This window comes from Lathyrus oleraceus, chromosome 6, assembly GCF_024323335.1.
Source record: "Lathyrus oleraceus cultivar Zhongwan6 chromosome 6, CAAS_Psat_ZW6_1.0, whole genome shotgun sequence".
Classification (NCBI taxonomy): domain Eukaryota; kingdom Viridiplantae; phylum Streptophyta; class Magnoliopsida; order Fabales; family Fabaceae; genus Lathyrus; species Lathyrus oleraceus.
Window position 1 is genome coordinate 429,197,590 of NC_066584.1, and position 26,116 is coordinate 429,223,705.

At 39.3% G+C, this 26,116-nt stretch overlaps 1 protein-coding gene across 1 annotated transcript; it reads right to left on the reverse strand.

Annotated features, from left to right (window-relative positions):
- Positions 1-24,291: 24,291 nt before the first annotated feature.
- On the reverse strand, positions 24,292-25,152 carry LOC127096078 (uncharacterized). Its single transcript, XM_051034698.1, has one exon. It carries the CDS (start codon positions 25,150-25,152, stop codon positions 24,292-24,294), a length of 861 nt encoding a protein of 286 aa, XP_050890655.1.
- Positions 25,153-26,116: the final 964 nt, after the last annotated feature.

The following is a 26,116-nucleotide window of genomic DNA, read 5'->3' on the forward strand; positions in this document are numbered from 1 at the left end:
CCATCTTCAACAGTGTCAGAATATCTCCATACTGGTCAACAAACCCCTTTTGGTTACCACTGGTCATAAGGTTGCTCAACTCAATCAGAGACGTCAAAGGTTCACGGTGAAAGCTGTAGGAACAAGTCTTCCGCTTCAACTCTGGGACTGTTGCCATCTCTATCAGTGAACCAGCTCTGGAATGTACCTGAGAAATGATATGCATGCAGGGGTTAGTTTTTTTCTTTTCTTTTCTTTTTTTTTTCCCCTCTTTTTTTTTTGTATCTTTTTATTGCGTTTCTTTTGAAAAATAAATATGCTATGATGCAAATGATGCAGACACGACTGGTTGGCTGCGTCTCTCAGAACACAGGATCAAAGCTTCGGCTTGAACTCGGAACCACAAATTCATCTGAAACCCAAAGTCATCTGAGACCCCAAAATTCTGAACCAATAGTCACCAACAGGATCACAAGTCACCAACAAGTCACCAACGAGTCACCAACTGTACCTGTAATAATGATCATTCCCTCCCCACTCACGGGTGTCATCTAGGCCAGGGTAAGGTCGAGAGACCGGCGGGAAAAAAAGAACAACAGAGCCGCCACCGTGCGTTATTTATCCCAAAAGAGGGAAAGGAAACGCTCGAAGTAAACCTAGGAAAGAACATGGTCTCGCGACCAAAGAGAATGGGTTCGGGAGTCGGTTATGCGAAGGGAAGGTATTAGCACCCCTACGCATCCATCGTACTCGACGGGATCCACGCACAAATAGAAAGGAAAATGGTTGCTAAAACACTGCTCACACACACACACTGGCTGAAGGAGACAAAAGAAACTGACTGAAACTGACTCGGCAGGATATCGCATCCTGGGCCTACTTAGTCTATCAGGCATAGACATCAGAGTCGAAGTAGTTCGGACTGGGGAAACGACATATGCTCGCTAGGATATCGCATCCTATGCATACGTATCTTCTCGGACGAGAGAAGAATCAGAGCATTCGTAGCTCGGCTGACACGCACACAAACAAACGCAGGCAAAGGCAAACGTGGAGCCCGAATGCCAATCACTGGACTTACATCAGCATCCGAACCAAAACACACACAAAAGGGAAAACGTGGAGCCTGAATGCCAATCGCTGGGCTTACATCAGCATCCGAACCAAACACACGCACATTGGAACCCAAATGCCACTCGATGGACTTACATCAGCTTCCAAGCACACAACAAGACAACAAGTTAATAGGGAGTCGGGGACTCGAGCCTATAACTGTCAAACACACACTCAAACAAACAGACAACAAATTGCTAAGGAGTCAGGCACTCGAGCCTAGCAACTGTCAAACAACACACACAAAAAAGAAAAAGGGCGCCCGGAGAGATCAGCTCAATCTCCTGCCTACATACTTCATCTGGTATGAAGATCAGGGCGATGTAGTTCCCCTACGGAGGGACACAGGACTAGCCTAACCAGATAACAGAGGGAGACACAACTAGGGAGACTACGACTCGAGCCTAGATGTTATCATGCAAAATCATCCCTAAGTTAAGGTTTCTAGCTAACTGGCACAGGGAGCCAGCCTATCCTAGACATGACTTGCACAGGAAGCAAGCCACACACACACTTAACTTGCACAGGAAGCAAGCCAAGCACCACCTATCTTGCACAGGAAGCAAGTCAAACAAACATACAAGCACAGATAGCACACACTATACACAAGCAAGTGGCTCAAACAAGGGTTAGGTTTTAGTCGAGGGGTCATATCAACCTCAACAAACAAACCTCTGGAACTGGGTGAATGTGCTCTTAACCTTGCCATTGAGGGGCTAAGGTGAAGCAGATGAAAGGTGAGTGAAGATAAGACTTCACAGCTCTTATCCCTGGCCTGGGAGAGCTTAAGACAAGAATGTGTGGGTTCAGAAAGTGGGAACCCTTCTACACATTTGAAACTGACTCAACTGTACAATTGTACAAGATCTTGGGTTTGTATCTACAATGCATCAACACAGTGGTGTGAGCAAAACAGATGACACACAGAATAGCAGGGGATAGATTGCATATCCCTTGGGTTCTGCCAATTGCCTCTTCACTTAGGAGGTCTTTGACTCTATGCAAGGACAAAATTAAACATCCACAAACATTGCCTCTTAAGGAGGACTTCAGACAGTCGCCTGGCCAAGTAACAGACCAGGTCTTCCAGACTACATGAAGTTAGGAAGTTATACCTCAATGCAAATTGCTCTTAAGCAAAGCAAAGCAAAGTTCACAAGGAACTAAAAGCAACTAAAGTACCTGAAATCAGTCAAGCACAGTTAGTATACAAGTCAAAGTTAAATCAAAATGAAGCAGATATCAACCAGTCAACACAAGCAAGTGGATATGCAAGGCACAAGGCTCAAGGCATGTGAGTCAAGCCACCTACAAAACAAACAAGTTAATCAATGATATTCAAGCAAGCTCAATCAAAAAGAATTGGTCTCATTGGTCATTGGATGGTCAACCTGAAAACATGAGCTCAAAGGTGAGTAACAGGACCACTAGGACAAGCCTAGGGTCAAAAGAGAATGAAAAAGTTAAAACAGCAAATGGTAAGCATCCAAATTCATGTTCGAACAATCAAGAAACAAAACCAATTGGGTTCACATTCATATCATGCATCATCATCAATTCATAAGCAAAAGAAGTCAAAGCATGGCATTTAGAAGCTCATAGAAGTCAACAGCAAGACTTGCATCAAAAGCAAACTAAAACATTTCCAAAAATCACCAAATAAATCATGATCAATCACAACCCACAGCATGGTAAGCATGTAAAATTTCATCTCATTTGGACAAGTGGAAGGCAGTCAATGAAAATCAGAAAGTCAAAGCAATTTTGAACATGCTCAAAGAAGTCAACCAAACATGCATCAACTTGAAAAATTCATAAATCAGGAATGGCATATGATAAATGAATGGGACTAAAACCATGGCAAAGATGAGGATGTCTAGTTATCTCATGTAAAATGTCATGTCCATCCAATAAAGTATGAGAATTTCACAAATGAAATGGGAACATGTGTCACACAAAGTCAACATTTGACTAGACAGGGGAGAAAATCTCAAACAATTAGGAAATGCCACAAATAATTCCAAGAAAATTCACATGTAAACTAGACATACAAGAGTAGGTTCATGCAAAAAATCAGATCAATTGGAGGTCAAGAAGCATGGATACAAAAATCATGAAGTTGCACATCAATGGTGTGACACAAATTGTCACACCCTAATTCAAAAAATCATAACTCACAAACCAGCAATGATAAATTCACAAACTCTACACCAAAATCACCATGAGTGTGTCTAGTTTAAGCACAGAAAATTTGGGAGCCACTGGATAAAGTATCATCATTTCACAAATGTTTTGGCAAAGTGTACAAAATATGCATACATGTCACAAACCCTCATGCCAATTAAAAACCATTGATCACAAAATTCTGGAAAACTCATGATAAAAAACTAGAGATCCATATGAACACAATGCAAAAATTCCCACTGGATTTGGATTTGAAATGAATAAAATATGAATTTTGCAAGATTGATGATCAAAGTGAAATAAAATGAAGAAATAAAATGAATTGATTTAAAATTAAAACGTGGAATGGCAGTTTGGTAATAATGCATTCATTAAGTGGAACGCAGCGTTCCAACTTAATGCTGTGTCAGCCGGCTATTGGCTACATGGGCCAGAAACTAGTGAAGCCATGCAACACGCGGTTTGAAGGATCAAAAACACTCCTGGGTTCGAAAGTTTAGGGTTTATGCCAGGCTCAAAGTGTTCATCACGAAAAATTTCCAGCAAGAACAAATGGTGGCCAAAATCAAAAAGCAATATATCAATGTGTTCACCTCATCATGTACATTAATAATCCCACAACCATTAACATTGATTCGAGCTATTAAGAGAAAACCAAGCAAAACATTATTCAAGCGTCAAACTTCATTTCAGCATAACTCCATAAATACATAGCCATTTCATGTGATTTAAACTTCAGAATGATCAGCACAACAAGCTCTACACAAAGCATGGCATGATTTAGAGAAAAGAGAGATTCGAAAATTTACTTGTTCTTGAAGTAGTTTGTGAAACAGCAATGATTTGAAGGCTTTGGCTTGAAACAGGTGCTTTAACAACTCCCAGGAGGTGAATGGTGAAGCTGTTTTGGCTCAATGATGCTTGAAGTGGAGGAACACGAATGCTGCCATGGAAATTACTTTGAAAAAACCAGTTGCTCTAAAGCTGCTTACAGATGTGAAAATGAAGTTGCAATCAGTTCAAAATGATGCTTGGATGATGAAACCAACAAAGCTTGCTCGGGTTATTTGGAGTTTTTTGCAGATTTTGGAAAATGCAAAGCAAGATGAATTTTAGAGAATGAGTGAAGTTCTGTGTTTTGGAGGCTGCAACTAGGGTTGCTTCTTGCAGAAAATGATCTCTAAATACTCTGTTTGATAGTACCAAGCATGGTCCATGAAATGGTGGGATAGATTTGGTGAGAAATGTACTTTTTTTCCAAGTTTCAAGCAAGTTGGTATGGGCTATGTACTTGCACGAATTTGACTTTGCAACATGACCAAAACCACATTTCTGAACTATTCCCAATGGCCAAAATGATGGAAAAGGTTTATTTTAAAAAGTCAAAATTTCACTCACTTGAAATTAATTAAGGCAAGTCCAAAAATGCCATTTTGATTGGTGAAGTTTTGGTACATGAAAGTTACATTTTTGGAAAGAGGGGATCAAATGTGACTTGTAGGAAAAAACCCCACCCAAATTGGCCAAATGGTTTGAGAGATATGGCCTTTTGAAGTTCAAGATTTTCTGAAAATGATTTGATCATAACTTGCCAACCATACATGGGAATTGAGTGTTCTTGGACTTTTTGGAAATGGGAGAACAAGATCTTCAACTTTCATGTTGGGAAAAAATTCATTTGAAGCTTGTATCATGATGTAAGTTTGAGGATCAAGACTTTCCATTTTTGGCAGGTTTTAATTACAGGTCCAGTTTCCATTTTTGGAAATTTCTGATCTGGCTTCAAATTCTTCCATGATGGTGTTTGACATGATACATGAGGCCTATTTGGACATGAATAAGCTCTCTCAAACCAATTTCCATCATCAAATCACTGATTAAATGGACAGTTGACCAACAGTTGACTTTTAGGGTTTCTGACTGATTGTGCATTGACTGATGACTTCTGAACATCCAATCCTTGACCAAAACACTTCAAATGGATCCCCAAGTCATGTGAACATGTTGGACCAACCCTAGGGCCTTGGCTCCTTGAGAATTGTGTTTGCTTGCTTGACTGACTGATCTCCTTACCAGTTTGACCTAATCCTCTTGATTGGCTTGCACTTGAGGCAAAGGGGACAATGCAACGTTATGCAGTGGACCATGTTATGCTATGTCCTAATATGAAAATGTATGTATAATGATAGGTGCAAATTTGAGGTGCTACAAGCACAAACAGCAATATCTCAGCAATCACAACAGTGTTAACCGGTTAACACCCTGGGTTAACCGGTTAACGCAGACAAAACAGCAATTTTACACAATACAACACAGTGTTAACCGGTTAACACCCTGGGTTAACCGGTTAACGCAAGACAGAAAGCTGTTCCTGCGCTAACACAAGGCAGAATGCAGAATTCTCCGCATTTTCCGCCGTTGGAGGACTTCCGGACCTCCGATTCCAATTCCGTAAAAAGCTATACGTTCGGGAAAAACACGACTCACACAATACCGATTCAATTACAGTTTTAACACAGCTTATCCAACATAATTTTCAGCATTCATAATCCCAATTAGGGTCAATTCAACGGTTTATCACTACCCATTACATGCTAACCCATAATACCAATTAAACGACGATAAACCCCCTTTACCTGAGTTAATCCGGCAATCTCTAAGCTCCAAGCTTTTCTCTTCTCCAATCTTCTTCCTCTTGCTCTGCCTCTTTGCCCTTTCTCCACTTCCTCAATCGCTTCTCTGTTTCACGTGAAAACTTTCTTTTCCAAATGAGACTCTTTTTCCTTATTTCCAACTTATATATTTTCCAATAATTATTATTTCAATAATAATAATAATCCAATAATATTCCAAATTATTTAATTAAATTAATAAATATAATATTAACTTAAATTAAATAATTATCTTATTTTTATCGGGGTGTTACAAAAGTGGTGAACTCTCCTCTAAGGCTAGAAACTTATGTCTGTAAGGCTTTGATATCAGCAGTATATCGGTAGGAGGAGTGACATGAGCAACAGTAGTAAATGAAGCAGCATCAGAGAGAGAACATCAAAGTTATCATAAATTTGAGGTGTTCCAGGTGGAGAGGGTGATTCATTTTGACCTTCTAAGTTATAAAGTCAATTGTATTGGTTGTGCACACTCGTGCATTCATGGTTTGGCAAAGTAAAAGGTGGTACTACCTCATTGTTAATCAGAAATTCAAACTCATCAGGACCTAAGTTTCTTATGATATCGCGGTTAAAATAGAAGTGAAGGTTCATAGGTCGGATTCCTCCTAGAGGATTGATTCTAGTAAGAGGGTATCTAAGACCTACAACATCGACAATCATAATTACTAGGACTCCTACAATGATAGGTGTAACACCCTTCTAAAATACCCCAAATATTTAATTAAAATAACAACAACAAATATCAGAGTAATTATGCACCAAGGGTGTCACACAACACTTAACAACATAATAACTGTCATGCTCATCAATTAATCAAAATAACATTGTTGCACAATTCGCAGCGGATATAAATCAACTCAACCATTCCACAAACATATACGTATTACATGAAAAATGGTTCAACAACCGACAACAAAATAATAAAAACATCCCGTCCCGATGTTACATCTATCAGAGCATGACCCACTAAAGCGACTACACTAGACTCCAAGCATTAGCTTCTACTCGACTCATTGCTCGTTACCTGAAAAATAACTGTAAGGGTGAGTCTCTCAATCAATATAATAAGCATTATAATTCATCATGTAATGCTAAGTAATTTAACACGTTTCATCACCCAAATTAGATTACACATACAGCAACGGCAGTTATCAACTCAATATTATACTCAAGAACAACATAAAATGCAGCTCAAATGAGACTCGACTCGTCATGCATGTGGTACCATTCGGAGTAAAACTCCCAACTTAAAATCATTGCCATTTTAGTGGGCATCAAGGCATAAGCCTTCAACTTTCAACTTAAAATTTTGCCAATCCAGGCCAACGTGGTGTGAGCAAAGCTCCGACTTAATGCATATGAATGTACATGGCATACACGACTTTAAACTGTCAACAACATAATAATAATATCAACACAACAACGTTTTCAACAAAATCAACTTATAATCAACTTTGGCTCATCAAGCCTCCAACTCAGTATTTCCAACAACTTTAACACAACTGATCCACATATTTGGATCAACATTTCATAACATAAACCCAACAAAATTATTCCTCACAATCAACTAAAATAGGCCAATCACCAATTACGTTCACAACATTAAAATACCAATTTTTCTAATTTCCAACAGTGTTAACCGGTTAACGCCCTGGGTTAACCGGTTAACGCAGGACAAAAATACATTTTCTGGCAAAACGCAACAGTGTTAACCGGTTAACGCCCTGGGTTAACCGGTTAACGCAGGCAAAACAGCACATTTCCACAAAATATAACAGTGTTAACCGGTTAACACCCTGGGTTAACCGGTTAACGCAGACAAAACAGCAGTTCCTGCGCTAACACAAGGCAGAATGCAGAGTTTCCGCATTTTCCGCCGTTGGAGGACTTCCGGACCTCCGATTCAATTTCCGTAAAAAGCTACACTATCGGGAAATCACGACTCACACAATTACCGATTCAATTACAGTATTAACACAACTCATCCAACACAATTTCTCAGCATGCAACATCCCAATTAGGGCCAATTCAACGGTTTCTCACTACCCATGACATGTTAATCTATAATACCCATTAAACGACGATAAACCCCCCTTACCTGAGATAATCCGGCAATCTCTAAGCTTCAAGCTTTTCCGTTCTTCAACCTTTGCTCTCTAGCTCTTCCTCTTTGCCCTTTCTCCACTTTCCACTTTTCAGCCGCTTCTCTGTTTCACGTGAAAACTCTGTACCAACAATGAATGACCCTTTTTTTTTCTCTTATTCCAACTTATATATTTTCCACTAATTATTATTCCAAATAATAATAATAATAATAATAATCCAATAATTCAATTTATTTAATTAAATTATTAAATATATTATTAACTTAATTAAATAATCCTCTTATTTAATTCGGGGTGTTACAACTCTCCCCTACTAAAAGAGTTTTCGTCCTCGAAAACATACCTCAAGCAAATAACTCTGGATAAGACTCCTTCATCCGACTCTCAAGTTCCCATGTCATGCTTTCGCCCGCAGCTCCCAACCAAACGACTTTAACCAACCCAATCTCTTTTCCTCGAAGAGTCTTTGTTTCACGATCTTCAACTCGTACAGGCTTTGTCTCTACTGTTAAATTATCTCGCACTTGCACATCATCCATACTAACCACATGAGACGGATCTGAGATATACTTCCGAAGCTGCGACACATGGAATACATCATGCAAATTCGAAAGATTAGGTGGTAATGCCATCCGATAAGCAACTCTTCCAACCCGTTCTAAGATTTGATACGGACCAATGAAGCGAGGAGTGAGCTTTTTAGACTTCAAAGCCCTCCCAACTCCGGTCACAGGCGTGACTCTCAAAAACACATGGTCACCAGCTTGAAATTCTAAATTCTTCTTCCGCTTGTCATGGTAACTCTTCTGCCTACTCTGAGAAGCTTTCATCTTCTCCCGGATAAACTTCACTTTCTCGGTAGTTTCTCGAACTAACTCTGGTCCAAGTACTACACTCTCACCAGATTCGTGCCAACACAATGGAGTTCTACATCTACGACCATATAATGCTTCAAAAGGCGCCATTCCGATACTAGAATGGTAACTATTATTGTATGTGAACTCGATCAATGGAAGATAAGTGTCCCACGAACCTCCTTGTTCAAGAACACAAGCCCTCAGTAAATCTTCCAATGACTGAATAGTTCTCTCAGTTTGGCCATCAGTTTGAGGATGATATGCCGAACTCAACCTCAACTTAGATCCCAACGAATCTTGCAGACTTTTCCAAAATCCCGATGTAAACCTCGGATCTCTGTCCAACACAATACACAGAGGAACACCATGCAACTTTACAACTACTCGGATGTAAATCTCTGCCAACTTCGCAATTCTCTGAAAGGTAATAAGTCAACTCCTTCCTCTTCAGGAGTGGAAAACCTCACCGACTTATGATGACAATTTATATGAACATAATTATACTCTAACCAGTTCATACCAAGAATTACATCCATCCCATCCAACTGCAAACATACTAAATCAACATAGAAATCTTTATCGAAGATCGACAAAGGACATTTTAAACATACCAAAGAAGTAGTTACTGATCCCTTAGCTGGGGTCTCAACAATCAATTCACCATCCAAAGCGGACAATTTTAAACCCAATCTTCGAGCACAGTTAGCAGAAATAAAACAGTGGGTAGCACCGGTATCAATAATAGTAATTAAAGGAGTACCATATATGAAACATGTACCTCGGATAAGTCTGTCCTCACAGGAGGTTTGAGTTCCGGTCAATGCGAACACCTTCCCAGTCTGAGATTTCTTTGGCTTATGACACTGGCTTCCAATATGCCCTTCTTCGCCACAATTAAAACAAATCATTTCCTTGTGCTTGCAATCAGCTATTGCATGACCAGTCTTACCACAGCGAAAACACCTCTTTACTTCAGCAGTGCATACATTACTCTTATGACCAGCCTGACCACATTTGAAGCAAACTATACCAGCAGGAGCACCTCCCCTACTAGTCCTCTGAGCCGGAGCAGCTCCTTGTTTCCCTTTTCCCACTGGGGCATCATACGGCTTGCCACGGTTTTGATGCTGCTTTCCCTTACGGTCACTGACAACCTTGTAATGAGCATTATTGTCTTCCTCAAATATCCTGCAGCTATCAACCAATTCAGTAAAAATGCGTATCTTCTGATACCCAACAGCCTTCTTAATTTCAGAGCGCAATCCGTTCTCAAACTTGATGCACTTTGAAAATTCAGCACCAGCACCAGTGTAATGAGGATAAAATTTGGACAGCTCCACAAATTTCGCAGCATAATCAGTGACAGACATGTTTCCTTGCTTCAGCTCAAGGAACTCAATTTCCTTCTTACCACGGACATCTTCCGGATAATACTTTCTCATGAATTCCCTACGGAATACATCCCAAGTAATGACTTCACCTGCCACGGTCAACCTCTCGTGAGTCTCTAGCCACCAGTCATCAGCTTCGACTGCTAGCATGTGAGTACCATACCGAACCTTCTGAGCTGGAGTGCAATCCATAACACGGAAGATTCTCTCAATCTCTTTCAACCATCCCAAGGCTGCATCTGGATCATGCTTCCCCTTAAACACCGACGGATTCTCTCTTTGAAAAGTCGCCAAGCTACGTGATCCAGCATCCCCACCAGCATTTGGCAAGTTCTGCACCGCTTGTGCCATTGCTTGCATTGCGGCAGCCATTGCAGCGTCATTCCTTCCAGCCATTTCAACTTATCAATACAACACAACTTAAAGTTAGATTGGTAACAATACCTAATTGTTAGACAGTAATGACACGACAACTGGCCGGACAGACCGACCTGCTCTGATACCACTATTGTAACACCCTTCTAAAATACCCCAAATATTTAATTAAAATAACAACAACAAATATCAGAGTAATTATGCACCAAGGGTGTCACACAACACTTAACAACATAATAACTGTCATGCTCATCAATTAATCAAAATAACATTGTTGCACAATTCGCAGCGGATATAAATCAACTCAACCATTCCACAAACATATACGTATTACATGAAAAATGGTTCAACAACCGACAACAAAATAATAAAAACATCCCGTCCCGATGTTACATCTATCAGAGCATGACCCACTAAAGCGACTACACTAGACTCCAAGCATTAGCTTCTACTCGACTCATTGCTCGTTACCTGAAAAATAACTGTAAGGGTGAGTCTCTCAATCAATATAATAAGCATTATAATTCATCATGTAATGCTAAGTAATTTAACACGTTTCATCACCCAAATTAGATTACACATACAGCAACGGCAGTTATCAACTCAATATTATACTCAAGAACAACATAAAATGCAGCTCAAATGAGACTCGACTCGTCATGCATGTGGTACCATTCGGAGTAAAACTCCCAACTTAAAATCATTGCCATTTTAGTGGGCATCAAGGCATAAGCCTTCAACTTTCAACTTAAAATTTTGCCAATCCAGGCCAACGTGGTGTGAGCAAAGCTCCGACTTAATGCATATGAATGTACATGGCATACACGACTTTAAACTGTCAACAACATAATAATAATATCAACACAACAACGTTTTCAACAAAATCAACTTATAATCAACTTTGGCTCATCAAGCCTCCAACTCAGTATTTCCAACAACTTTAACACAACTGATCCACATATTTGGATCAACATTTCATAACATAAACCCAACAAAATTATTCCTCACAATCAACTAAAATAGGCCAATCACCAATTACGTTCACAACATTAAAATACCAATTTTTCTAATTTCCAACAGTGTTAACCGGTTAACGCCCTGGGTTAACCGGTTAACGCAGGACAAAAATACATTTTCTGGCAAAACGCAACAGTGTTAACCGGTTAACGCCCTGGGTTAACCGGTTAACGCAGGCAAAACAGCACATTTCCACAAAATATAACAGTGTTAACCGGTTAACACCCTGGGTTAACCGGTTAACGCAGACAAAACAGCAGTTCCTGCGCTAACACAAGGCAGAATGCAGAGTTTCCGCATTTTCCGCCGTTGGAGGACTTCCGGACCTCCGATTCAATTTCCGTAAAAAGCTACACTATCGGGAAATCACGACTCACACAATTACCGATTCAATTACAGTATTAACACAACTCATCCAACACAATTTCTCAGCATGCAACATCCCAATTAGGGCCAATTCAACGGTTTCTCACTACCCATGACATGTTAATCTATAATACCCATTAAACGACGATAAACCCCCCTTACCTGAGATAATCCGGCAATCTCTAAGCTTCAAGCTTTTCCGTTCTTCAACCTTTGCTCTCTAGCTCTTCCTCTTTGCCCTTTCTCCACTTTCCACTTTTCAGCCGCTTCTCTGTTTCACGTGAAAACTCTGTACCAACAATGAATGACCCTTTTTTTTTCTCTTATTCCAACTTATATATTTTCCACTAATTATTATTCCAAATAATAATAATAATAATAATAATCCAATAATTCAATTTATTTAATTAAATTATTAAATATATTATTAACTTAATTAAATAATCCTCTTATTTAATTCGGGGTGTTACAACTCTCCCCTACTAAAAGAGTTTTCGTCCTCGAAAACATACCTCAAGCAAATAACTCTGGATAAGACTCCTTCATCCGACTCTCAAGTTCCCATGTCATGCTTTCGCCCGCAGCTCCCAACCAAACGACTTTAACCAACCCAATCTCTTTTCCTCGAAGAGTCTTTGTTTCACGATCTTCAACTCGTACAGGCTTTGTCTCTACTGTTAAATTATCTCGCACTTGCACATCATCCATACTAACCACATGAGACGGATCTGAGATATACTTCCGAAGCTGCGACACATGGAATACATCATGCAAATTCGAAAGATTAGGTGGTAATGCCATCCGATAAGCAACTCTTCCAACCCGTTCTAAGATTTGATACGGACCAATGAAGCGAGGAGTGAGCTTTTTAGACTTCAAAGCCCTCCCAACTCCGGTCACAGGCGTGACTCTCAAAAACACATGGTCACCAGCTTGAAATTCTAAATTCTTCTTCCGCTTGTCATGGTAACTCTTCTGCCTACTCTGAGAAGCTTTCATCTTCTCCCGGATAAACTTCACTTTCTCGGTAGTTTCTCGAACTAACTCTGGTCCAAGTACTACACTCTCACCAGATTCGTGCCAACACAATGGAGTTCTACATCTACGACCATATAATGCTTCAAAAGGCGCCATTCCGATACTAGAATGGTAACTATTATTGTATGTGAACTCGATCAATGGAAGATAAGTGTCCCACGAACCTCCTTGTTCAAGAACACAAGCCCTCAGTAAATCTTCCAATGACTGAATAGTTCTCTCAGTTTGGCCATCAGTTTGAGGATGATATGCCGAACTCAACCTCAACTTAGATCCCAACGAATCTTGCAGACTTTTCCAAAATCCCGATGTAAACCTCGGATCTCTGTCCAACACAATACACAGAGGAACACCATGCAACTTTACAACTACTCGGATGTAAATCTCTGCCAACTTCGCAATTCTCTGAAAGGTAATAAGTCAACTCCTTCCTCTTCAGGAGTGGAAAACCTCACCGACTTATGATGACAATTTATATGAACATAATTATACTCTAACCAGTTCATACCAAGAATTACATCCATCCCATCCAACTGCAAACATACTAAATCAACATAGAAATCTTTATCGAAGATCGACAAAGGACATTTTAAACATACCAAAGAAGTAGTTACTGATCCCTTAGCTGGGGTCTCAACAATCAATTCACCATCCAAAGCGGACAATTTTAAACCCAATCTTCGAGCACAGTTAGCAGAAATAAAACAGTGGGTAGCACCGGTATCAATAATAGTAATTAAAGGAGTACCATATATGAAACATGTACCTCGGATAAGTCTGTCCTCACAGGAGGTTTGAGTTCCGGTCAATGCGAACACCTTCCCAGTCTGAGATTTCTTTGGCTTATGACACTGGCTTCCAATATGCCCTTCTTCGCCACAATTAAAACAAATCATTTCCTTGTGCTTGCAATCAGCTATTGCATGACCAGTCTTACCACAGCGAAAACACCTCTTTACTTCAGCAGTGCATACATTACTCTTATGACCAGCCTGACCACATTTGAAGCAAACTATACCAGCAGGAGCACCTCCCCTACTAGTCCTCTGAGCCGGAGCAGCTCCTTGTTTCCCTTTTCCCACTGGGGCATCATACGGCTTGCCACGGTTTTGATGCTGCTTTCCCTTACGGTCACTGACAACCTTGTAATGAGCATTATTGTCTTCCTCAAATATCCTGCAGCTATCAACCAATTCAGTAAAAATGCGTATCTTCTGATACCCAACAGCCTTCTTAATTTCAGAGCGCAATCCGTTCTCAAACTTGATGCACTTTGAAAATTCAGCACCAGCACCAGTGTAATGAGGATAAAATTTGGACAGCTCCACAAATTTCGCAGCATAATCAGTGACAGACATGTTTCCTTGCTTCAGCTCAAGGAACTCAATTTCCTTCTTACCACGGACATCTTCCGGATAATACTTTCTCATGAATTCCCTACGGAATACATCCCAAGTAATGACTTCACCTGCCACGGTCAACCTCTCGTGAGTCTCTAGCCACCAGTCATCAGCTTCGACTGCTAGCATGTGAGTACCATACCGAACCTTCTGAGCTGGAGTGCAATCCATAACACGGAAGATTCTCTCAATCTCTTTCAACCATCCCAAGGCTGCATCTGGATCATGCTTCCCCTTAAACACCGACGGATTCTCTCTTTGAAAAGTCGCCAAGCTACGTGATCCAGCATCCCCACCAGCATTTGGCAAGTTCTGCACCGCTTGTGCCATTGCTTGCATTGCGGCAGCCATTGCAGCGTCATTCCTTCCAGCCATTTCAACTTATCAATACAACACAACTTAAAGTTAGATTGGTAACAATACCTAATTGTTAGACAGTAATGACACGACAACTGGCCGGACAGACCGACCTGCTCTGATACCACTATTGTAACACCCTTCTAAAATACCCCAAATATTTAATTAAAATAACAACAACAAATATCAGAGTAATTATGCACCAAGGGTGTCACACAACACTTAACAACATAATAACTGTCATGCTCATCAATTAATCAAAATAACATTGTTGCACAATTCGCAGCGGATATAAATCAACTCAACCATTCCACAAACATATACGTATTACATGAAAAATGGTTCAACAACCGACAACAAAATAATAAAAACATCCCGTCCCGATGTTACATCTATCAGAGCATGACCCACTAAAGCGACTACACTAGACTCCAAGCATTAGCTTCTACTCGACTCATTGCTCGTTACCTGAAAAATAACTGTAAGGGTGAGTCTCTCAATCAATATAATAAGCATTATAATTCATCATGTAATGCTAAGTAATTTAACACGTTTCATCACCCAAATTAGATTACACATACAGCAACGGCAGTTATCAACTCAATATTATACTCAAGAACAACATAAAATGCAGCTCAAATGAGACTCGACTCGTCATGCATGTGGTACCATTCGGAGTAAAACTCCCAACTTAAAATCATTGCCATTTTAGTGGGCATCAAGGCATAAGCCTTCAACTTTCAACTTAAAATTTTGCCAATCCAGGCCAACGTGGTGTGAGCAAAGCTCCGACTTAATGCATATGAATGTACATGGCATACACGACTTTAAACTGTCAACAACATAATAATAATATCAACACAACAACGTTTTCAACAAAATCAACTTATAATCAACTTTGGCTCATCAAGCCTCCAACTCAGTATTTCCAACAACTTTAACACAACTGATCCACATATTTGGATCAACATTTCATAACATAAACCCAACAAAATTATTCCTCACAATCAACTAAAATAGGCCAATCACCAATTACGTTCACAACATTAAAATACCAATTTTTCTAATTTCCAACAGTGTTAACCGGTTAACGCCCTGGGTTAACCGGTTAACGCAGGACAAAAATACATTTTCTGGCAAAACGCAACAGTGTTAACCGGTTAACGCCCTGGGTTAACCGGTTAACGCAGGCAAAACAGCACATTTCCACAAAATATAACAGTGTTAACCGGTTAACACCCTGGGTTAACCGGTTAACGCAGACAAAACAGCAGTTCCTGCGCTAACACAAGGCAGAATGCAGAGTTTCCGCATTTTCCGCCGTTGGAGGACTTCCGGACCTCCGATTCAATTTCCGTAAAAAGCTACACTATCGGGAAATCACGACTCACACAATTACCGATTCAATTACAGTATTAACACAACTCATCCAACACAATTTCTCAGCATGCAACATCCCAATTAGGGCCAATTCAACGGTTTCTCACTACCCATGACATGTTAATCTATAATACCCATTAAACGACGATAAACCCCCCTTACCTGAGATAATCCGGCAATCTCTAAGCTTCAAGCTTTTCCGTTCTTCAACCTTTGCTCTCTAGCTCTTCCTCTTTGCCCTTTCTCCACTTTCCACTTTTCAGCCGCTTCTCTGTTTCACGTGAAAACTCTGTACCAACAATGAATGACCCTTTTTTTTTCTCTTATTCCAACTTATATATTTTCCACTAATTATTATTCCAAATAATAATAATAATAATAATAATCCAATAATTCAATTTATTTAATTAAATTATTAAATATATTATTAACTTAATTAAATAATCCTCTTATTTAATTCGGGGTGTTACAACTCTCCCCTACTAAAAGAGTTTTCGTCCTCGAAAACATACCTCAAGCAAATAACTCTGGATAAGACTCCTTCATCCGACTCTCAAGTTCCCATGTCATGCTTTCGCCCGCAGCTCCCAACCAAACGACTTTAACCAACCCAATCTCTTTTCCTCGAAGAGTCTTTGTTTCACGATCTTCAACTCGTACAGGCTTTGTCTCTACTGTTAAATTATCTCGCACTTGCACATCATCCATACTAACCACATGAGACGGATCTGAGATATACTTCCGAAGCTGCGACACATGGAATACATCATGCAAATTCGAAAGATTAGGTGGTAATGCCATCCGATAAGCAACTCTTCCAACCCGTTCTAAGATTTGATACGGACCAATGAAGCGAGGAGTGAGCTTTTTAGACTTCAAAGCCCTCCCAACTCCGGTCACAGGCGTGACTCTCAAAAACACATGGTCACCAGCTTGAAATTCTAAATTCTTCTTCCGCTTGTCATGGTAACTCTTCTGCCTACTCTGAGAAGCTTTCATCTTCTCCCGGATAAACTTCACTTTCTCGGTAGTTTCTCGAACTAACTCTGGTCCAAGTACTACACTCTCACCAGATTCGTGCCAACACAACGGAGTTCTACATCTACGACCATATAATGCTTCAAAAGGCGCCATTCCGATACTAGAATGGTAACTATTATTGTATGTGAACTCGATCAATGGAAGATAAGTGTCCCACGAACCTCCTTGTTCAAGAACACAAGCCCTCAGTAAATCTTCCAATGACTGAATAGTTCTCTCAGTTTGGCCATCAGTTTGAGGATGATATGCCGAACTCAACCTCAACTTAGATCCCAACGAATCTTGCAGACTTTTCCAAAATCCCGATGTAAACCTCGGATCTCTGTCCAACACAATACACAGAGGAACACCATGCAACTTTACAACTACTCGGATGTAAATCTCTGCCAACTTCGCAATTCTCTGAAAGGTAATAAGTCAACTCCTTCCTCTTCAGGAGTGGAAAACCTCACCGACTTATGATGACAATTTATATGAACATAATTATACTCTAACCAGTTCATACCAAGAATTACATCCATCCCATCCAACTGCAAACATACTAAATCAACATAGAAATCTTTATCGAAGATCGACAAAGGACATTTTAAACATACCAAAGAAGTAGTTACTGATCCCTTAGCTGGGGTCTCAACAATCAATTCACCATCCAAAGCGGACAATTTTAAACCCAATCTTCGAGCACAGTTAGCAGAAATAAAACAGTGGGTAGCACCGGTATCAATAATAGTAATTAAAGGAGTACCATATATGAAACATGTACCTCGGATAAGTCTGTCCTCACAGGAGGTTTGAGTTCCGGTCAATGCGAACACCTTCCCAGTCTGAGATTTCTTTGGCTTATGACACTGGCTTCCAATATGCCCTTCTTCGCCACAATTAAAACAAATCATTTCCTTGTGCTTGCAATCAGCTATTGCATGACCAGTCTTACCACAGCGAAAACACCTCTTTACTTCAGCAGTGCATACATTACTCTTATGACCAGCCTGACCACATTTGAAGCAAACTATACCAGCAGGAGCACCTCCCCTACTAGTCCTCTGAGCCGGAGCAGCTCCTTGTTTCCCTTTTCCCACTGGGGCATCATACGGCTTGCCACGGTTTTGATGCTGCTTTCCCTTACGGTCACTGACAACCTTGTAATGAGCATTATTGTCTTCCTCAAATATCCTGCAGCTATCAACCAATTCAGTAAAAATGCGTATCTTCTGATACCCAACAGCCTTCTTAATTTCAGAGCGCAATCCGTTCTCAAACTTGATGCACTTTGAAAATTCAGCACCAGCACCAGTGTAATGAGGATAAAATTTGGACAGCTCCACAAATTTCGCAGCATAATCAGTGACAGACATGTTTCCTTGCTTCAGCTCAAGGAACTCAATTTCCTTCTTACCACGGACATCTTCCGGATAATACTTTCTCATGAATTCCCTACGGAATACATCCCAAGTAATGACTTCACCTGCCACGGTCAACCTCTCGTGAGTCTCTAGCCACCAGTCATCAGCTTCGACTGCTAGCATGTGAGTACCATACCGAACCTTCTGAGCTGGAGTGCAATCCATAACACGGAAGATTCTCTCAATCTCTTTCAACCATCCCAAGGCTGCATCTGGATCATGCTTCCCCTTAAACACCGACGGATTCTCTCTTTGAAAAGTCGCCAAGCTACGTGATCCAGCATCCCCACCAGCATTTGGCAAGTTCTGCACCGCTTGTGCCATTGCTTGCATTGCGGCAGCCATTGCAGCGTCATTCCTTCCAGCCATTTCAACTTATCAATACAACACAACTTAAAGTTAGATTGGTAACAATACCTAATTGTTAGACAGTAATGACACGACAACTGGCCGGACAGACCGACCTGCTCTGATACCACTATTGTAACACCCTTCTAAAATACCCCAAATATTTAATTAAAATAACAACAACAAATATCAGAGTAATTATGCACCAAGGGTGTCACACAACACTTAACAACATAATAACTGTCATGCTCATCAATTAATCAAAATAACATTGTTGCACAATTCGCAGCGGATATAAATCAACTCAACCATTCCACAAACATATACGTATTACATGAAAAATGGTTCAACAACCGACAACAAAATAATAAAAACATCCCGTCCCGATGTTACATCTATCAGAGCATGACCCACTAAAGCGACTACACTAGACTCCAAGCATTAGCTTCTACTCGACTCATTGCTCGTTACCTGAAAAATAACTGTAAGGGTGAGTCTCTCAATCAATATAATAAGCATTATAATTCATCATGTAATGCTAAGTAATTTAACACGTTTCATCACCCAAATTAGATTACACATACAGCAACGGCAGTTATCAACTCAATATTATACTCAAGAACAACATAAAATGCAGCTCAAATGAGACTCGACTCGTCATGCATGTGGTACCATTCGGAGTAAAACTCCCAACTTAAAATCATTGCCATTTTAGTGGGCATCAAGGCATAAGCCTTCAACTTTCAACTTAAAATTTTGCCAATCCAGGCCAACGTGGTGTGAGCAAAGCTCCGACTTAATGCATATGAATGTACATGGCATACACGACTTTAAACTGTCAACAACATAATAATAATATCAACACAACAACGTTTTCAACAAAATCAACTTATAATCAACTTTGGCTCATCAAGCCTCCAACTCAGTATTTCCAACAACTTTAACACAACTGATCCACATATTTGGATCAACATTTCATAACATAAACCCAACAAAATTATTCCTCACAATCAACTAAAATAGGCCAATCACCAATTATGTTCACAACATTAAAATACCAATTTTTCTAATTTCCAACAGTGTTAACCGGTTAACGCCCTGGGTTAACCGGTTAACGCAGGACAAAAATACATTTTCTGGCAAAACGCAACAGTGTTAACCGGTTAACGCCCTGGGTTAACCGGTTAACGCAGGCAAAACAGCACATTTCCACAAAATATAACAGTGTTAACCGGTTAACGCCCTGGGTTAACCGGTTAACGCAGACAAAACAGCAGTTCCTGCGCTAACACAAGGCAGAATGCAGAGTTTCCGCATTTTCCGCCGTTGGAGGACTTCCGGACCTCCGATTCAATTTCCGTAAAAAGCTACACTATCGGGAAATCACGACTCACACAATTACCGATTCAATTACAGTATTAACACAACTCATCCAACACAATTTCTCAGCATGCAACATCCCAATTAGGGCCAATTCAACGGTTTCTCACTACCCATGACATGTTAATCTATAATACCCATTAAACGACGATAAACCCCCCTTACCTGAGATAATCCGGCAATCTCTAAGCTTCAAGCTTTTCCGTTCTTCAACCTTTGCTCTCTAGCTCTTCCTCTTTGCCCTTTCTCCACTTTCCACTTTTCAGCCGCTTCTCTGTTTCACGTGAAAACTCTTTACCAACAATGAATGACCCTTTTTTTTTCTCTTATTCCAACTTATATATTTTCCACTAATTATTATTCCAAATAATAATAATAATAATAATAATCCAATAATTCAATTTATTTAATTAAATTATTAAATATATTATTAACTTAATTAAATAATCCTCTTATTTAATTCGGGGTGTTACAATAGGTCCATGGGCCTCATGTGCAATCTGGTTCAGGTTGGCTAGCATAAATGTTGCATCATTGACCTGCCTGGACTGGGAAGCCCAGAATAAAATGAATAGTTCATCTTGGGACACAAAAGTGATATTTTCCTCTCTTCCAAATAAGGTGTGGGCTAGGATTTTGTGAAAGTAATGAATAGTTGTATTATGGACATTCGCATAAAACATGTTATTTGGCTCAGGGTGATGGTTTCCAGTAATACTACCCCAAAAGTAGTCAAGTTGTAGTTCCATAAGAACCTCTTCTTGTCTAATAATAAAAACATTTATGCCATTGAGAAATCCTAAAAGTTCATCTAGTTCATGGTGGTTATAACGGTAGTCAATACCAAACAACCTAAATTTTATAAGTCCTCTGTTAAATCCTATTCCTCGGGTAGGGTCATAGTAAAGTGAACTCAAAAACTCGAGGGTCAGACTACAATAAGAGCTAAATCGTCTTCTCACATCAAAATTGTCCCAACCTAACTGGTTAAGCAGATACATGACACTATCTCTGATTCCTAGTTTAATCAGGCTAGGTTCATCAGGGTAAATGGTCAGTGCAATCTCTCTTTGAGCAAGAATTTCAAAGCGCCTCCTCTTGGCTCTTGTCTTGAAAGGGATATCCATGGTGTCTACATATTGCATTCTCTAAAGTTAGTAAGATCAATTAGCTTATGTTATGTTAGCCTGAAAGTAAACGTAAATTAAGTTAGTAGTGGTCAATACAAAAGAATATATCGCGTAACGTTAGGGGGAAAGCTAAGAAAAATTAAAAATTAAAAATCTAAAATCCTAAAATCTAAAAATTTGAAATTGTGGGTTACCTCCCACACAGCGCTTCATTTAATGTCGGGAGCTCGACACTAATTTGAAGTTTATCCTTGCGAAAGATCGGGAAGCTCTTCTAATTTGCCATTGTTTAGTTCTCTCTTTATAGATTCGGGCATTTTCATAGGCATCTAGTCTAAGTTCTTCTAATTCATGGATATCTAAAAACCTTTTTTCTCCTGCGGTAGTATAATTCAAGTTGAGGGTCTTAATGGCCCAATAAGCTTTATGTTCTAATTCTACCAGCAAATGACATGATTTACCGTAAACTAGTTTAAATGGTGTGGTTCCTATCAGAGTCTTGTAAGCTATTTTGTAAGCCCATAGAGCTTCATGAAGTTTTGAAGACTAATCTTTCCTAGAGTGTAACGGTTTTATCTAATATTTTCTTAATTTCTCGATTAGAAATTTCTACTTAACCACACATTTGAGGGTGGTAAGGTATCACTACTCGATATCGGACTCCGTATTTGAGCAACAGTCTTTCAAAGATATTTGAAATGAAATGGGAGCCACTGTTGCTAATTACAAGTCTCGACACACCGAATCTAGGAAAAATTATATTTTTAAAGAGTTTAATCACTACTCGTGCATCATTTGTAGGAGAGGTCACAACCTCGATCCATTTAGATATGTAAACTGCAATGAGTATGTATTTATTACCAAAAGAAGATGGGAAAAGGCCCATAAAATATATACCCCAAACATCAAAGCATTCTACTTCTAAGATACCTTTTAGTGGAATCTCGTTGCGTCTAGAGATATTTTCAGTGCGTTGGCACCGATCGCAATTTATAACCGCTGTGTGGACATCTTTCCATAGATTAGGCCAAAAGAGACCATATTGTAAGATCTTTGCACAAGTCTTTGAAGTGCTTGCATGCCATCCATAAGTTGCAGAATGGAAATGGGATATGATGTTGTATATTTCTTCTTCGGGGACACATCGACGAAAAATACCATCAGTGTCTCTTTTGAAAAGAAGGAGCTCATCCCAGTCGTAATGTTTTAGATCATGAAAGAATTTATTCTTTTGTTGATAGGTTAGGTCGGGTGGAAGTACGACAACTGTTAGGTAGTTGACAAAGTCAGCGTACCATGGCAGTGTGGATTTGGTATAAACTACTTCTACAACTTTATTACTTTATGTATCATTATAAGTTAAAGAGCATTCTGTTATGTTATTTTCTAACTAGGCTACAACTCGATCATAAGAGAAATCGTCATTGATACGCACTTGTTCAGGTTTCATACCCTCAATTCTAGAGAGGTGGTCAACCACTACATTTTCAGTGCCTTTCTTGTTATTAATCTCTAAATCAAATTCTTGTAGGAGCAGAATCCATCTTAAGAGTCCCGGTTTAGCGTCTTTTTTATTTAATAAATACCTAATTGTGGCGTGGTCAGTATAGACAATTAATTTTGCTCCTACCAAGTAAAAATGAAATTTATCTAATGCAAACACGATGGCTAGGAGTTCCTTTTCTGTTGTGGCGTAGTTCATTTGTGCATGGTCTAACGTTCTACTTGTGTAATAAATTGCATGAAGCTTTTTATCTTTTCTTTGTCCTAAGATTGCGCTTACGACATAGTCACTAGCGTCACACATTATTTCAAATGGTCTACTCCAATCAGGTGGTTACATAATAGGTGTGGTAATAAGAGCATTTTTCAATGTTTAAATGCTTCTAAGCATTTTTTTATCGAAGATGAATTCAGCATCTTTCATTAATAAGTCAGTTCGTGGTTTGGTTATTTTAGAGAAATCCTTAATGAATCATCGGTAAAAACCTGTGTGTCCTAATAAACTACGTATTTCTCTAACGTTTTTCGGAGGTTGAAGGTTTTCTATGATTTCTATTTTAGATTTATCTACTTCGATCCCTCTATCGGACACAATGTGTCCAAGTATGATTCCTGGTCGGACCATGAAATGGCATTTTTCCCAATTTAGTACAAGTTTAACCTTCACACATCTTTCAAGTACTATTTCTAGGTTCGGTAGACACCCTTCAAAACTCTGCCCATAAACAGAAAATTCATCCATAATTACTTCCATTATATCGTCTATAAAATCAACAAAGATCTACATCATGCATCTTTGAAATTTTGCAGGAGCATTACATAGTCCAAATGGCATCCGTTGGTAGGAGAATGTACCATAAGAACAGGTGAAGGTAGTATTTTCTTGGTCATTAGAGTGAATAGGAATTTGAAAAAATCCTGAATAACCATCTAAATAGCATAAGTGATCATGTTTAGCCAATCGTTCAAGCATTTGATCGACAAAAGATAGAGGAAAATGATCCTTACGAGTGGCTTTATTTAATTTCTTATAGTCAATGCACATTCTCCATCCAGTTTGAGTGCGTGTTGCTACAGATTCGCCCTTTTTGTTACTAACTACCGTAACACCTCCCTTTTTAGGCACGATATGCACTGGACTGACCCATTGACTGTCGGATATCAGGTATATAATTCCTACTTCTAATAGCTTTTGCACCTCTCTTTTGACTACATCGCTCATGATGGGATTGATTCTCCTCTAGTGTTCTCAAGCGGTTTTGCAACATTCTTCTAGCATAATGTGATGCATACATACATATGGGCTTATTCCTTTAATATCTGAGATGTTATAGCCTAGAGTTGTAGGGTATTTTCTTAAGACATGTAGTAATTTCTCGATTTCTATCTGTCCTAAGTTTGTGTTGATTATTACTGGTCTTTCAAGCTCTGTGTCTAGTAATTCATTCCTTAAATCTTTGGGTAATGTTTTAAGTTCTACATTAGGTTTCTTTAGGAAAGGCAAAAGATTAGGAGTTAATGCTAAGCATTCCCTTAGACTGTTATCTACGTATGGTTCATGCAAATTTTCTTCTTCGGATATAGGAGTTGTTGGAATCCTTAGTACTTCAGTATAGTTAGATTGTTCCATCTCCATTTCTCTAATGCATTCGTCGATGACGTCTAGGAAACAACATGAATCTTCTATAGTTGGTGCCTTTAAGAAATGTGATAGAATAAATTCAACTTTTTCTTCACCAAACTCAAAGGTTATCTTTCCTTTCTTCACATCTATGATAGCTCCAGCAGTGGCCAAAAAGGGACTTCCTAAAATGATAGGGATGTTGGAATCCTCCTTTATGTCCATTATTATAAAGTCGATGGGAATATAAAATTGACCTATACGAACGGGAACATTCTCTAGCATACATACTAGAAATTTAACAGAACGGTCAGCTAGTTGAAGAGACATTCTCATCGGTCTTACTTCTCCTAATTTGAGTCTTTCACATATGGATAAGGGCATTAAACTAACACTAGCTCCTAAGTTGTATAGAGCTTTGTCTATGACAAACTTTCCGATTACGCAAGGTATGGAAAAACTACCTGGATCTTTTAGCTTATGAGGCATGTTGTTTTGGATTATAGCGCTACACTCAGCAGTAAGTGTAATGTCTCATTATCCTCGAGCTTTTTCTTATTGGATAAGATCTCTTTAAGGAACTTAGCATATGAGGGAATTTGTGTAATAGCTTCTGTACAAGTATAGTGATATTCAGTTATTTCAGAAGTTCTACGAAATTCTTAAATTGCCCTTCATTTTTAGACTTAGCAAGTCTTTGAGGACAAGGTATATATGGTTTGTATGGTGGCAGAGGTACATAAGGTTTTTCTTTCTCTACAACCTCTTCGCTTTTGTCTTCCTCTCAGTTATCCTTTTCTTCTTCTGGATGACCATCGGTTGTTACTGTTTCAGTTGCTTTACCAGAGTTTTAATACATGGTTGGATTTTGAAGTCTTAGGTAAACTGGTCCATCTAATTCTATCCCACTTTATAGCATGATAGCGTTAGCGTGCCCTTTTGTATTTGGTTGAGGTTGACTTGGAAATGCTCTAGCTGGGGATGATGTTACTGCTTGTTGTTGGGCTACTTGATAAATTTGGATTTCTAACATTTTGTTATGGGTAGCCATAACATCAAGCTTACTCGACACCTGTTTCATCAGCTCACTCGTGTGAGCATTTTGATTAGCGAAATATTTGTTTTGTTGAACTTGGGCGTTCATGAATTTTTCCATCATGAGTTCCAGATTTGACTTCCTGGGTTCTTGTGGAGCAGCAGGAGCTCCTTTATGATAACCTGGAGGCACAACAGATGTTGGGTTTGGTGCAAACAAAGCATTCTTACTTTTATAAGAAAAGTTCTGATGATTTCTCCAGCCAGGATTGTAGGTGTTGGAATATGGGTTTCCTTGGTCATAGTTTACTTGGTCGCTAAGAATACCATCCAATAATTGACATTCAGCATTAGTGTGCCCAGGGGTTATGCATAATTCGCAGGGTGCCACAGCAACTACGGCAGTTGTTGGGGTTAT

Coding starts and splice junctions, on each gene's coding strand:
- LOC127096078 (XM_051034698.1), bottom strand. CDS start 25,152: ATGCCTCATAAGCTAAAAGATCCAGGTAGTTTTTCCATACCTTGCGTA.